Raw genomic sequence first — 15,008 nt, 5'->3', positions numbered from 1 at the left:
CATATTCTCTGTGGGGCATAGGCTGTAGGCTTCATCAACAGTGTCTTCATTGGGCATAAACAGTTTAAATATGCCTCAGTCGCATTGCCCTCAAGCTTGTATTTGATGATCCTTTGGTAAGAAAATTTCGGAAATTCTGAAGGGTATTTTGGGCACTAGAACCTAGGATTTCAAGGACATGTCTATTATTCTGTACTAGACATTTTAGTACTAATGATAGTAATAACATTTCAGTTCTTGCATATCACATGTGTATATCACTTATACTCATAAAGATATGATTTATTAAGTGTTCTGCCTAGAAATTTAAACCCTAACTTCTAGAGGGAAAAAGATGAATTAAAAATATTAAATGTACATCATTACAGAAATGAGTGTGCTTCTTAATGTGTGTGTGCTTTCATGCTGATGATGGATGCAGAGAATTCAAAGTAAGGACAATCAAGACTCTCAACACAGGGTAAGAAGGCACTGATGTTAACTTCAATTCTGTAGTGCCTTCTGTTTTTTCCACAGAGAACAAATTTTTGTAATAATCTTTGCATGTAATATGGTAGTATCCACAGATCACTACTTATTTTATAAAAATATTAAATTAAATTTACTAGTTTTGATGACTATAAAAAATCCTAAAACATCAAATGGAGACTTACTTTAATTTCCCAGATCAGGATATTGTTGCTTGGGGCAGAGTCCAGTGGCACAAAGAAGTCAAGATATTAAAGGAAGCAGAAAAATAGTCTGCCAAGTGCATCCACTCTGGAGGGAGATCTGGCACTGAATCTGATATCAAGCAATTATTATCTGTCAAAGTCACAAAAGGTGAAATAGCATAAAAACAAAGCAACTTTTCTGCACCAAGAGCTCAGTAAGTGAGTATTATCATTTGTCTCCTCTTTTGCATATACAGTGTTTGCTCATGAAGCCCAAGCTAATCAATGCTTTCTATGCTTTCTACCTTCAACTGGGATTGGATTTGTAAAGGTGGATTTAGATTAGATTTATAACTTGATCTTATACTTCAAAAATCATAGTTATTCTCTCTTCAATTGCATTGAATATATGCTGATATTGACTTACTTGTAAAGATTATAATATTTCTTTTGTTATTTAGGATAAATGTCAGTCTCCAGAAGATTATAGTTGAAATATAATTTATAAATCAAAAGAAAAGAGGATTTGTGATAATTTTCAAATATGTTTTATTTTATCATTCATTTCAAAAAGTGTTTTTTCTCTAAAGAATAATAGAGGAGCCAGGTACAGAGGGGTTCACATGTAATCTCAGCAACTCAGGAGAATTAGGCAGGAGAATCTCAACTCCACAGACAGCCTCAACAAAGTAGTCAGGACCTAAGCAATTTAGAAATATCCTATATCAAATAAAAAACAAAAAGGGCTGGGATGTGGCTCAGTGGTTAAATAACCCTGTATTCAATCCCTAGTTAAAAACAAAGAATTTAGGAGTATAAAGTGTGGGCACAGAAAAGGTATCAAAATCCTAAGTGTGATTTAATAATATTTAACCCCAGATAATACTCTCTCAAAACTACCTACTTAAGCATCTCCTCAATAGTTATTCATCCCTAAATATTTCTGCAATCCTTTAAAAGTAATTAGTGTTCTGATAATATAGATGAGGAATTTATATGAAATAATTTTATTCAATTGTTGAAAGGCTGTAGAATTCTGATTCTGTACAAGGATTTGTGCTGACATATCTCCAGTATGTAGATATCAAATATATGGGTTTTTTTAGCTATTCAGTTCTTGCACTAATGTGCTTTAAAAAAAGGCCTACTGCAACTCAGTTGTATATTAACCAGTTGATATGATTACTTTTTAAAATGACATAATATCCTTCTTGTATGAACACCAATAACTTTCCCATGCTTCTGCAGTGACTGGCATGAAGGATTGATTCACATTGTCTTTTACTCTGCTGCTTGGAAATTATACATTGTTCACACACACACACACACAAATTGTACATAATTGATCATGGTTCATGTTCATTCCAGTCACAGTGCTGTTCGTTCTTTCCTAGTAATCACCTGTCATTTTTTGGTCATCTTCAAGTGTGTTCCATGAGACCTCAGCATGAAGAATGTCACTGAAGTAACTGTATTTGTGTTGAAGGGCTTCACTGACAATCCTGAACTGCAGATCTTCTTCTTCTTCCTGTTTCTAGCAATTTACATTTTCACCCTCATGGGAAATTTAGGACTGATTTTATTGGTCATTGGGGATTCCCGGCTGCACAACCCAATGTACTATTTTCTGAGTGTACTCTCTTCCATAGATGCCTTCTATTCCTCTGTTATCACTCCAAATATGTTGGTAGACTTTTTGTCAAGGGAGAAAACCATTTCATTTGGTGCCTGTGCAGCCCAGATGTTTTTTGCTGTAACCTGTGGAACCACAGAGTGCTTTCTCTTGGCTGCCATGGCTTATGATCGCTATGTGGCCATCTACAACCCACTTCTGTATTCAGTAAGCATGTCACCCAGGGTCTATGTGCCACTCATCTTGGCTTCCTATGTTGGTGGAATTCTGCACGCTGTAACACACACCACAGCCACTTTCAGCCTGTCCTTCTGTGCATAATCAACCACATCTTCTGTGACATCCCTCCTCTCCTTGCAATTTCCTGTTCTGACACTCGCCCCAACCAGCTTCTGCTCTTCTACTTTGCTGGCTCTATTGAGATATGTACTATACTAATTGTCCTGATCTCTTATGGTTTCATTCTGTTGGCTATTCTGAGAATACACTCTACTGAAGGAAAGAGGAAAGTCTTTTCTACTTGTGGCTCTCACTTAACTGTCGTGTGCATTTTTCATGGCACTGCTGTATTCATTTATGTAAGACCAACATCCAACTATGCTTTGGAGCATGACATGGTAGTTTCAATATTTTACACCACTTTTATTTCCATGTTGAATCCCCTTATCTACAGTTTGAGGAACAAAGATGTAAAAGCAGGAATGCAGAAAGTGTTTGGGAATATTTGGCCTACCAATAAACTCTATTTTTCTCAATAGACATTCATTAAAAATTGGGAATGATACGTTTGACAATACCATAGAGTTCCTGAAAATATTTGTTTCCTGGTATTGATGTGATTCTACTATGTGTGGACATTTGAAATAGTAATAATGGTCATTTGTGTTTTGTGTTGTTCTAAATGTAGAGTCATCTATTTCCTTTTTGCTATGTTCATACTTAAATTTGTATACATACATGTATGTACATCATGCTGATACTAAGTGAAATGTCTAAAACTGCAAAGCAAACTTGAATTTATTTATGTAGTTTTCAATATTCTGTATATTGTTTTCTGCCTAAATTATAAAGTATGGACTATATTATTTGTGTTAATGAATAATTTTGTCATGTCCACCAACTTGGTCAAGAACTATGTTAAACCAAAGAAAAAAAAGTCACTATTGCCATAATCCCAGGCCATCTTCCATGGAATATTAGGTACCTGGATGCAGTCAAAGCAATCTGCTGAATCCTTATTTCTATCCAACATTCTATTCAGCCTTGTGGTTCAGACTCCAAAGATAACATGCTCACATTCTAGAATCACACATCCCTGGCATGATTGGTGAAGTGAATTTCTTCTTCTTTTATTGTGTCTTCCTTAATATGGAGATTAAGCCTTTCTTTAATTCATTTCAGACAATTGAAATAGATGTTAGCAGTTTTCAAGTTTATACTTAAACATGAGAATAACAAAAGAAAAGCACAGTTCAGAGAATAATGTGCAACTGGATGATAGATTGTGTTCTTTCCAGAACTCAGCACACATCTCTCATGATGAGATTCCCTACATACAGCCTTGGCCCCTACTCAGCTTTGGCTCTGTTCTCCTTGATTGTACTATTCTGAGAAGCTCTTGCAGACGGCATGGCTTCTTGTCACCCAGCTACAATAATGAACGTTCTGTGATCTCTAATGTGTTCATCTTTAAACCTGCTTCCAATACACTGAGCACAGTTACGTCTCCATTAAAATTGTTTCAGTGATTTTTTTTCTTTTCTTCCATCTTCTTTTATTACTTTTAAATTATTTTTAACTCCATATCCTCTCTCAAGTGTTTCTTATTTTATTCATTGCAGTAGGACAATACATTCATTATATAGAGTACAACCAAAAGATATTTTTTCTGAAATGGGATTGATAAATTTAAATAACACTGTAATGGACAGTACTGAATATCCTACTTATTGCACATAAGTAAGGGTATCTCAATTATAATTATAATCCCCCAGATGAAGGGAGATTATTATTAAATTATACATAAATTTATATCAAGTAATTTACATGAAAATTTCTCTTAAACACCTATGAAAATAGAAAATAAGAAAAGCAAAACAACGGAAAATTGCCCATTTTCCCCCCACTGGATGTGTGAGGGGGAGGACAGAGATTGGGGTAAGTTGCCTTTATTTATCCTGCTTGATCTGATTTCTGCCTATTCATCATTTTAGCTATAACAAGGAGGCAAAGTCACTGTACTAAATATCAGAAATGTAAATGGATTAAATTTTCCAATTAAAATATATAAAGTGAATGAAGGCATTACAAAACAAGAACCTACTATATGTTTCTTTCAAGAGGTCAACTTTACATCTAAGTAAATGCTTGGGTTGGTATTTAAGAATAAAGGAAGACATCCCTGGCAGTTGTAATCCACAAGAGAAAGAAGTAAGGATATTTGCAACAGATAAAATGTACTTAAAATAAGAAGCAATGAGAATACATAAGTACAATTATTGTAAAATGATAAAAGGGTCATTTCAACTAGTGGCAATAGAATTCTAAATATTTATGTATCCAAAATCAAAGAACCCAAGTAAATATAAATATTTAAGAGAGATTATAGTGTCTTTTTCCTTAAAGATAATAATAACATAATCCTAGGAAAATTTAATGCTCCATTTTTCAACAATGGATATACAATTTAGGAATAAAATTAATGGAGAAGCAAAAGTCAAAATGCTTCTTGAACAAAGCAGACCCAACATCTAGAGATAATTCTATGCAACACTTGAAGACTACACATCCATCTCATCAGCACATGGCATGTTCTGCAGAACACATTACATGATCAACAACAGAAAAGTATGAACAAATGTTGTAATCAAAATCATATTTTTTCCAATAAAAATACAAGAAATATAGATAGTATTGAAAAGATATACTTTGCACAATATAAAATTACATGAAACTGAAATCACTTTGAATAAACTAATGGATCAAGGGAGAACTCATGAAAAAAATTTGAATGTTCCATGAAATAAATTAAGATACAGATGGAACACAGAAAAACAAATCTTGGGATATGGAAGATCAATGTGAAGTGCTGAGTTTATACCAAGCAATGCTTACATCAAAAATTAGAAAAAACACAAACACCCTTTCAGTACATCACAAGGAAGAGTAATAAAAAGAAGAAAAAAGAGGATGTTAGAAGGAAAATAAATGATCAAGAGTAGAACCTAAATAAATGGTACTGAGACCAACACAATTGCAAATTATCAATAAAATGAAGAACCATTTCTTCAAAACGATCAGAAATATTGACCCACCCATACTTAGACTAAGAAAAGCGACAAAACATTTAACTAAATAAAATAATGGATAAATAGGGAAAAGGGATATATCTCAGTGGTTAAACATCAGCCTAGCATGCTCAGGCTCTGGGTTCAAACCATTGTGGGGGAAAAAAAAGTGGGAGGTAATTCCACATGACACCTCAGAAATGCAAAGGGTCACCAGAGATTTTATGATCAAGTCTACATTTGAAAAAATAGTGAAAATATTTTATCAAAGAAAATCTCAGGAGAAAACATTTACCTTCTGGTTTATAAGAGTTAAAGGATAACTAACACTAACTCTTCTTAATTTGTTAAAAAAATAAAAGAGGGAGGAATTTTTTTTCTAACACATTCTATGAAATAAGCAATACCCTGACATCAAAACCTTACAAGGACTTGACATAAAAAGTTTTGGCTAATATCCTTGATCAAAAAAGATACAATAATGCTCAACAAATTACAACAAGTCAAAAGCAGCAGCATGTTAAATGGCTTTTTCAGTATTATCATGTGAGATTATTCTCAGGAATTCAAGCATGTGTCAATATATGAAACTCTATGAATGTGCTACACATTAGCACCAGAATGAACATCAAAAACCCTCTGTATGATTATCTCCACATGTACAGAAAATGTGTTTCACAAAATAAAAATACTGGTCATGCAGAAATTGAAGAGAATAGACCCTCAATATCATGAAGACCCTATGCAACTAGCCAGTTGCTAATGTGATACTGAAAGACGAAAAGCTGAATCTCCCTTTCCATGATCTGAAACAAGAGTGCCCACTTCTTCCATTTTTTTTTTCACCAGCCAGAATGACCAGGCAAGAAAAAAAAAAAAAAAGACACCTGAATGGGAAAAGAAGAACTCAAACTACAACTGCTTTTAGCAACATGATCTGATACATAGAAAATCTAAAGGATTGCAGCAAAATACTCTTAGAACTAATAAAAATGCAACAGTGTTGCAGAATACAAAATCTAGGGGCTTTGCTTGATAACAAATTCATAGAAATGGAAATGGGAAGAGAAGTAGTATTCACAAAGGCTTCAAATATAAATAAACATTTAGGAAAAATACTAACGAACAAAGTAAAAAACCCTTAAAGTGAACACTATGGAATATTAATGTAATAAATTAAAAGTCACAGTAAAATGGAAAAAAATATCCTATGTTCCTATGCTGGAAGAATACATTAAAATACCCATGATATCCCAAAAGATTCATAGATTCAAGGCAATACTTATGAAGATACTCAAGTAGGACCAAATAGATTGGACACCTGAGAAAACTTCAGGAAGCAGGATAATTGACTGCAGGATTCAGAGGTGGCTCTTGCCTAAGGATTCTTCCTCTCAACAAAGCTTTTGGGAATTCTTTGAACTTCATACCGAGTGGGATGGATCCTTGGCAGTTCACATAACAAGTTTTTTCTCTTCCATTCTCTAGAGCAGACACAGGTTTTGCAAATTTTTAACAAGAAAACAGAGATGATATCTTTTTTTTTTTTTTTTGTACAATCTTGCAGACTCTGTCACACCTTTTGTGTCCAAACCTGGCATTTACAAGAAAGAGGAAACTACCAACCACAATAAGCTTGGCAGACATCCTGCTGATCTGACAAGAGGAAAAGCTTAATTATGGCATGGATCTTTTGGATGGGAGCTTCTGGCCAGCTACAATACCATTGTACTAATTCACAGGACTAGAAAAAGTTGCCCAAGATTTATATAGAAAGACACACACACACACACACACACACACACACACACACACACACACACATACACACACACACACAAACATGCACACCCCAATAGCAAAAGCCATCATGACCAATAAGACTAAAGTGAGAGTCATTACACTACCTTATTTTAAAAGATACTACAAAGCTACAGTGATTAGATGTTCTATATTCAGCCTAAAAACAGAACTTCAGCATACAGGGACAGATTAGAGAGACTAAATGAGCCCATGCATCTCATGCTACCGGAGGTTCAAAAGAAGACCTAAGAAGACATTGGGGAAAAAGACAGTATTTTCAAGAAAAACTGCTTGTAGAAGAGGGTATGTTCATTCAGAAGAATAAAACTGGACGTGTATCTCTCTTTTTACTAAAATCAACTTGTAATGGATTTAAGACTTAAATGGAAGACCTGGAAACAAGAAACTACCAGAAGATTATGTAGGGGAGATACTTCAGGACATTGAAATGGGAAAGGATTTCCTAGGAAGACCTCAAAATATGAAAAGAAAATTATAAGTAGACAAATAGTTTTATTTCAAACAATAATGTTTCTGTGAAGTAAAGGAAATGCTCATAAGAGTGAACAGACAATCTGTGGAGTAGATACAAGCAATCTATCATCTATCTATCTATCTATCTATCTATCTATCTATCTATCTATCTATCTATCTATACATATATATGTGTGTGTGTATATATATATATATATATATATATATATATATATATATATATATATATATATCTGACATGGGGTAAAAGTTCAGACTCCATAAACAATGTCAAAAATCAATAGCTAAAGGTCCCAAATAACCCATATTAGAAATAAATGATAGATTTATAGATTTATTTTGATATTTCTGAAAAGAGGATATACAAATGGAAAACAGAAAAATGAAAAAAAATGTTCAGCATCACTCATCACCTGGGAGGTTCAAATCTAAGCCATAAAGAAGTGTCATCTCAAAAGAGTAAAAGGGACTATTACCAAATACAGTAAAAAACAAATAAAAAAATACAAATGATAACAAACTCATGTAAATACATGAACAATATGGAAGGCTTGTATTCTGTTGATGGAATGTTGTCAGAACATGTTGTCAGAACATGCATTATAGCAAAATAAAAACATGCATTATAGCAAAAAATAAAACAAAATAAAAACATGCATTATAGCAAAATAAAAATGATCTCCAGTCATCCCTCTGCTTTGCACATATAAAGGCAATGGAATCAGCATATTGAAGAGACTTCTACACTCCAGTGTTATTGGCACCATTGTTCAAAATAGCCACAGCTGGAAGCAAGTAAGTGCTCACCAACAGATGCAGGTATATAGAGTATGCTATACACATACACAATGGAATGTGATTTGCACAGAGGAAGCAATGAAATGATTTAATTTGGGACAATATGGGTGGAATGGGAAATCATTGTGTTATTCAAAACAACATATAAATATACATCTATAAATGTCTAACCAGCTTTAAATATTACATCATGAATACAGACATAGAAGCATTACATGTTAACCAATTAATATGTATAAGTTTATGTTTTCATGTGTCAGATGAAAATGAATTTATTAAATGTGGGAGGCCATCCTCACACGTGATTTGAGTTACCTCCCTGGCTGGGTGAGAGGCGCTTAGACACAGCTGTGTTAAAGCCTTCCCCATCCTTTCCCAGGTTGGAGGGCTTCTCTGTGCAGAGGCGTGCCTGGCCACTGACCTGAAGACCCAATCGTCACCCCTGACCTTGGGATGCTGCCCCCCTTAATCTTCATTGAATGAGATTTTCCCTGGAATTTTTTGTTCCCCAATAAAAGCTCACTCCATGACATGTTCTCCCTTTCTCGATAGCCTCTTCAGTAAACCTCGCTACTGCATTAGGTGGCTGGAGGCGGGAGCTAACAGAAGCTGTCTCGAGCTGGTATTAAAGGTAATGAGAGTCTGTTTCTTTAATTTAAAATTCCCTACTAATTTCTTATGAACCGAACCTTCTTTCATGAAGCCAGCGCTGGTCACATGGCAGATTAACTAACTAAGAGGCGTTTTTAAAATAAAGTACTGCCATGAAAAATAAATTCTGGGCAATGGAACACAATCAGCAAACTAGAAACAAAGCCATGCATATAGGGCCACTGATATTCAACAATGATTTCAAGAATACACATTTGGCAAAAGATAGTATCCTCAATGAACTGTTTTAGTACATCCAAATATCCACATACAAAAGAATGTAGTCAGAATTCCCAGCTATGCCATGTAGGTATATCAACTTAATATGAATTATATATTTAATCCTAAGACCTAAAAATGATACTCATAACAGATAATGGCCATAATTTCTTCATGACCATAAAAAAGCTAAACAGGGAGAAAAAATGGTGAGTGACTCTATTGGAACTAAAAATATTCTTCCAGGCAAAGAATCAATTAGCACAGTGAAAAGGCAGGTGATAAATGGGATGAAATATTTACAAACTGCAATCTAAGATGAAATGAATATAAAAAATATATAAGGAAGTACTGGGATGAGGCTCAGTGGTAGAACACTAGGCCAGAATACATAAGGCCCTGGGTTCCATCCACAGCATCACAAAAATGAATAAATAATTAAGTTAATTTATTAATAAGTAATAGTAATCTATAAAATATTACACAATCAGTAATTTAAAAATAATCACAGGATCTGACTATACTTTATGTAAAGAAGAAAATGGCCAAAAGTGTGTGGACAAGATGTTCAACATCACCAATAGTTAGGGAAAAGCGAACATGAAATATTTAAAACACAAGACAGAGAACACTATTCACTCAATAAAGAGCATCAGCTTGGACCTCAACCAGAATTATTTACTTTTTGTTATGAAGCAAATCATTAAACTGCTCTGTGGAAAGAGAAGGTAATTTGGGTTAATTCCCTTTGGAATATCTGCTGTGGGCTTCCTCAACAGTTCCTTCAGGGGATATAAGCAGTTTAAATTTTCCACATTTACAGTTCACCCAAGCTTCTATTTGCTGATCCTTTGGTAAGAGAAAATTTCAAATATTTTGAAGGGTATTTTGGCACTAGAATGTAGGCTAGCAAGTATAGGTCTATTATTTGGTATCAATCATTTAAGCTACCAAAGAAGAAGCAAAAAATAGTTCTTAGTTTTGCATGTGTGGATGCCTTATATTTATTAAGATCTAATTTATTAAGAGTTCTGACTAGGAATTTAAACCCCAACTACCTGGAAAAAAAAGAAAAGTGGAAAATATTAAATCTATGTTTACTACACTACAAGTGAGCTTCTTATTGTGTATGTGCTTTCATGCAGATGATGAAGGCAGATAGTTCACAGCAAGACAATCATGACTCTAACAGAAGGTAAGAAAACAGGACATTTTCCACTCTGTGGGACTCCTCTCTGTTGTTATAGTTGTAAAAGGACAGTATTGGTAAAAGTCACATATCTACTACATAATCTCGTAGTCTCTTCAGAATTCTACATATTTTATAGCATTTCTGTTAGGTTAAATGGCTTTAAAAACCCAAAAACATAAAATTGAGACTTGCTTTAATTTCCTGGGGAAGGGTGTTGCTTATGGCATAGTCCAGTGGCACAGTGAAACTAAGGTATTAAAAGGAGACAGGAAAAGAGTTTTGTGAAGTGCATCCACTCTGGAGGGAAATCTGGCACTGAATGTTGTCTCTGGTGAGAATTCATACCCTATTTGAATCAAATGTACGATATGTCAAGATCATTGTATTGTCTTGAGCAACTAATAAAAAAAACATTCATATCTGCTTTCAGAGATACAAATAATAAGACTCATACTATTTCCCTCAAAAAAAAAGTCACAAAAGGTAAAAGAGCACATGCACACCGAACATTTCTGTACCAAGAGACAAATGAGTATTATCAATTTTCTCCTCTTTTGCAGACTCAGTATTTGCTGATGAAGCCCAATATAATTGGTGTTTTCTATTATTAATTGAGTTGGATGTGTTGAAGTAGACCTAGATTAGATTTATAACTTGATTTTGTATTATCTTTAAGAATCACAGTTAGGCTCCCCAAGTAACTGATTCCTTTGAGCATGTGCTAATATTGATGTATCAAATAATATTACTATCTTAGCATATAGAAGACATGCTTCTTTCAAGAAGAATTTAGCTGAAAACATATAATTTCTTTAGAGTGAAATTAAGCCCCCTGTAACATAGAAAATGGAATAGGAATTTTCACGAGTGTATGAGGTTTTCGTTTTGTTTTGTTTTGTTTTCCGCACAAATAACACAAGGCACGGGGCTTTTTATTCTCTGAAGAAAAATTCAGGGATATAAAGTGTAGGTACAGGAAAAATATGACAGCCTTGTGTGATTGAATGCAATTAATCCCCAGAGAATACTGTGTAAACACACACTTTTTGAAACAAAGTTGTTTGTCCCTTAATATTCCCTGCAATCATGTAAAATATATGTTAGGGTGCAGATTCTTCCCATGAATGTTTTATGGAAAATCATTGAATGCAATTGTTGAAAGATGTAGAATTCTGATTTTACGCCATAATTTGCCTCTGACATAACATCTCAAGTACATATATATCTATACATATATAGTATATCTATTAAATATATATTTATGAAGTATATACACTTTTCAAATAAGTATTTATGAACACTCAAATATATTTAAAGTATAAACTTTAAAATATATTAATTAAATATATATCAAAAATACAGATGTCTATTTACATTTAGATATATATTTATCAAGTATATTTCTGTATATTTATATATGTATCAAATATATTCATATATTTATCAAATACATATATTTTATATTTGCATAATTGAGGAGGTATGTCAGAGCAAAACAATGGGAAAAAATTAGAATTCTACATATTGCAACAAACACACACACACACACATTTTAGCTACACTCTTCTTGCTTTAGTGTGATTTTATATGGAAAGAGCTAATGAAACTCAATGGTACAATAACCACTGGACCTGATCATTTAAGGAAATTGGCACAAGGTGTAACTGTGTTAAAACCTATAACTCCAAATCAGTTGATTCACATTTCTTCTGATATGGTGTTTGGAAATTATACACTGTCAAAATACAATCATACACATTTATAGGCATGGTTCATGTTTCTTACAGTCACAGTGTTGTTCATACTTCCTAGTATCATCAGCTGCCAATTTATGATCATCTTCAAGTGTGTTCCCTGAGATTTCAGCATGAAGAATGTCACTGAAGTAGCTGTATTTGTATTGAGGGGCTTCACTGACAATCCTGAAATGCAGATCTTCTTCTTCCTCCTGTTTCTAGCAGTTTACCTTTTTACTATCATGGGAAATTTAGGACTGATTATATTGGTCATTGGGGATTCCCGGCTGCACAACCCAATGTACTATTTTCTGAGTGTACTGTCTTCAGTAGATGCCTGCTATTCCTCTGTTATCACTCCAAATATGTTGATAGACTTTTTGTCAAGGGAGAAAACCATTTCATTTGGTGCCTGTGCAGCCCAGATGTTTTTTGCTGTAACCTGTGGAACCACAGAGTGCTTTCTCTTGGCTGCCATGGCTTATGATCGCTATGTGGCCATCTATAACCCACTTCTGTATTCAGTGAGCATGTCACCCAGGGTCTATGTGCCACTCATCTTGGCTTCCTATGTTGGTGGAATTCTGCATGCTATAACACACACCACAGCCACGTTTAGCCTGTCCTTCTGTGGATCCAGCATAATCAACCACATCTTCTGTGACATCCCTCCTCTCCTTGCAATTTCCTGTTCTGACACTCGCCCCAATCAGCTTCTGCTCTTCTACTTTGCTGGCTCTATTCAGTTATGTACTATATTAATCATCCTGATCTCCTATGGTTTTATTCTGTTGGCTATTCTGAGAATACGCTCTGCTGAAAAAAAACAGAAAGTCTTTTCTACCTGTGGTTCTCACTTAACTGTAGTGTCCATTTTTTATGGTACTGCTGTATTCATGTATGTGAGACCAACAACCAATTCTGCTTTGGAGCATGACATGGTAGTTTCAATATTTTACACCACTTTTATTTCCATGCTGAATCCTCTCATCTACAGTTTGAGGAACAAAGATATTAAACAAGCAATGAGGAAAGTGTTTGGGAATAATCAACTTATCAATAAAGTCTGTTTTTCATAGTAGAAATTCATTGAACAAATTGAGAATGATACATTTGACAGTATCATTGAGTTCCTGAAAATATTTGTCTCCTTGTGTTGATGTAATTCTACTATCTGTGGATATTTGAAATAATAATTATGTGTGTGTTGTTGTAAATGTGGAATCATCCATTTCCTTTTTGCTATGTTCATGCTTATATATGTACACACATATGTATGTACATCAAACTGACACTTACAGGTATTCTGACAGTGGAAAAATACAGGGAAATGTTCCTCTGGTGAGCAAACTCAAGGGGTGGGAGGTCACAGGTACTCTGTTTCCCACACTTTGAATGCTCAGCAGTTTCTCCTTAAAGCTAGTAAGATAAGTATAAAGGTGCAGTATATAGTTACTATGATAATATCCTTGGAGAAAAGGGCTTTGTGTCTTAATTAGCCTTGACTTTGATCTCAGTTATCTAGCATGTGGGATTAAAGGAATACTAGACAATAATGTAGTCATGGTACTAACAACCTAATGTAACTTTTGATATAAATAAACATGGCTGTTTGGAGGGGCAGCCGATCATTCTTTCCCTTTCCTAGCTCTGCATCTTGTATTTGTGTCTCCTTTTATTTTTCTCACAGTTACTAAGTGAAATGTCCAAAACTCCAATCAAAAACTTGCATTCATTTATGTGATTTTTAAATATTCTTTTTATTTTTTCTTTGTAAAATATAATGTATGGACTATATTATTTGTATTTATAAATAATTTCATCATATCAACTACCTTAATCAAGTACTATGTTAAACCACAGGAAAAAAGTCACCATTTCCATAAACCTAGGACATTTTCCATGGGATTATAGATAACTGAATGTAGTTCAACACAGTCTCCTCTATCCTTATTTCTATGCAACAATCTATTCAATCTGTTGTTCAGATACCAAAGATAGCATACTCACATTCCAGAGTCACATCCTTGGTATGACTGATGAGGTTGAATTTCTTCTTTTATTGTGTCTTCCATAGCATAGACATAAAGCCATTCTTTAATTCCTCACAGACAATTGAAGTAGACATTAGCAGTTTCAAGATTATACTTAACTATAAGAACAACAAAATAAAAGCACAATTCAGTGAATAAGGTACAACTGGATGATAGATTTTGTCCTTGCAAGAATTGAGCACGCATCTGTCATGATGAGATTCACTACAGCCGTGGCCCCTGTTCAGCTTTGGCTCTGTTCTCCTTGATTCCACCACTCTGAAAAATCTCTTGCAGATGGCAAGGCTCCTTGTTACCCAGGCACAAGAATGAACATTCTGGGATCCTGTACCATGCTCATCTTTAACCTGCTTCCAATACACCCAGTTTTCACTGCACATATATATCTTTATTAAATTTGTTTTAGTAATACTTTTTCTTTTCTTCCTTCATCTGTCTTTATTTTTCTTAAATTATTTTGTAACCATATTTCCTCTCTCAAGGGTTT

At 34.2% G+C, this 15,008-nt stretch overlaps 1 protein-coding gene and 1 pseudogene across 1 annotated transcript; both read left to right on the top strand.

The window, feature by feature from the left end:
• The first annotated feature begins 2,061 nt into the window (after positions 1-2,061).
• LOC144254203 (olfactory receptor 5T7-like) lies at positions 2,062-3,044 on the top strand (annotated as a pseudogene).
• Positions 3,045-12,553: 9,509 nt separating this feature from the next.
• On the top strand, positions 12,554-13,546 carry LOC113177079 (olfactory receptor 5T7-like). Its single transcript, XM_026381606.2, has one exon. It carries the CDS (start codon positions 12,599-12,601, stop codon positions 13,544-13,546), a length of 948 nt encoding a protein of 315 aa, XP_026237391.2. The 5' UTR covers positions 12,554-12,598.
• The last annotated feature ends 1,462 nt before the right edge of the window (positions 13,547-15,008 follow it).

The sequence above is a fragment of the Urocitellus parryii genome, chromosome 4 (genome assembly GCF_045843805.1).
Source record: "Urocitellus parryii isolate mUroPar1 chromosome 4, mUroPar1.hap1, whole genome shotgun sequence".
Lineage (NCBI taxonomy): Eukaryota > Metazoa > Chordata > Mammalia > Rodentia > Sciuridae > Urocitellus > Urocitellus parryii.
The sequence above is the reverse complement of the archived record's forward strand: the minus strand, read 5'-3'. Positions and strand labels throughout refer to the sequence as shown.

What these genes read in the sequence shown, in the direction of transcription:
- LOC113177079 (XM_026381606.2), top strand. Translation starts at nt 12,599, where the DNA reads ATGAAGAATGTCACTGAAGTAGCTGTATTTGTATTGAGGGGCTTCACT.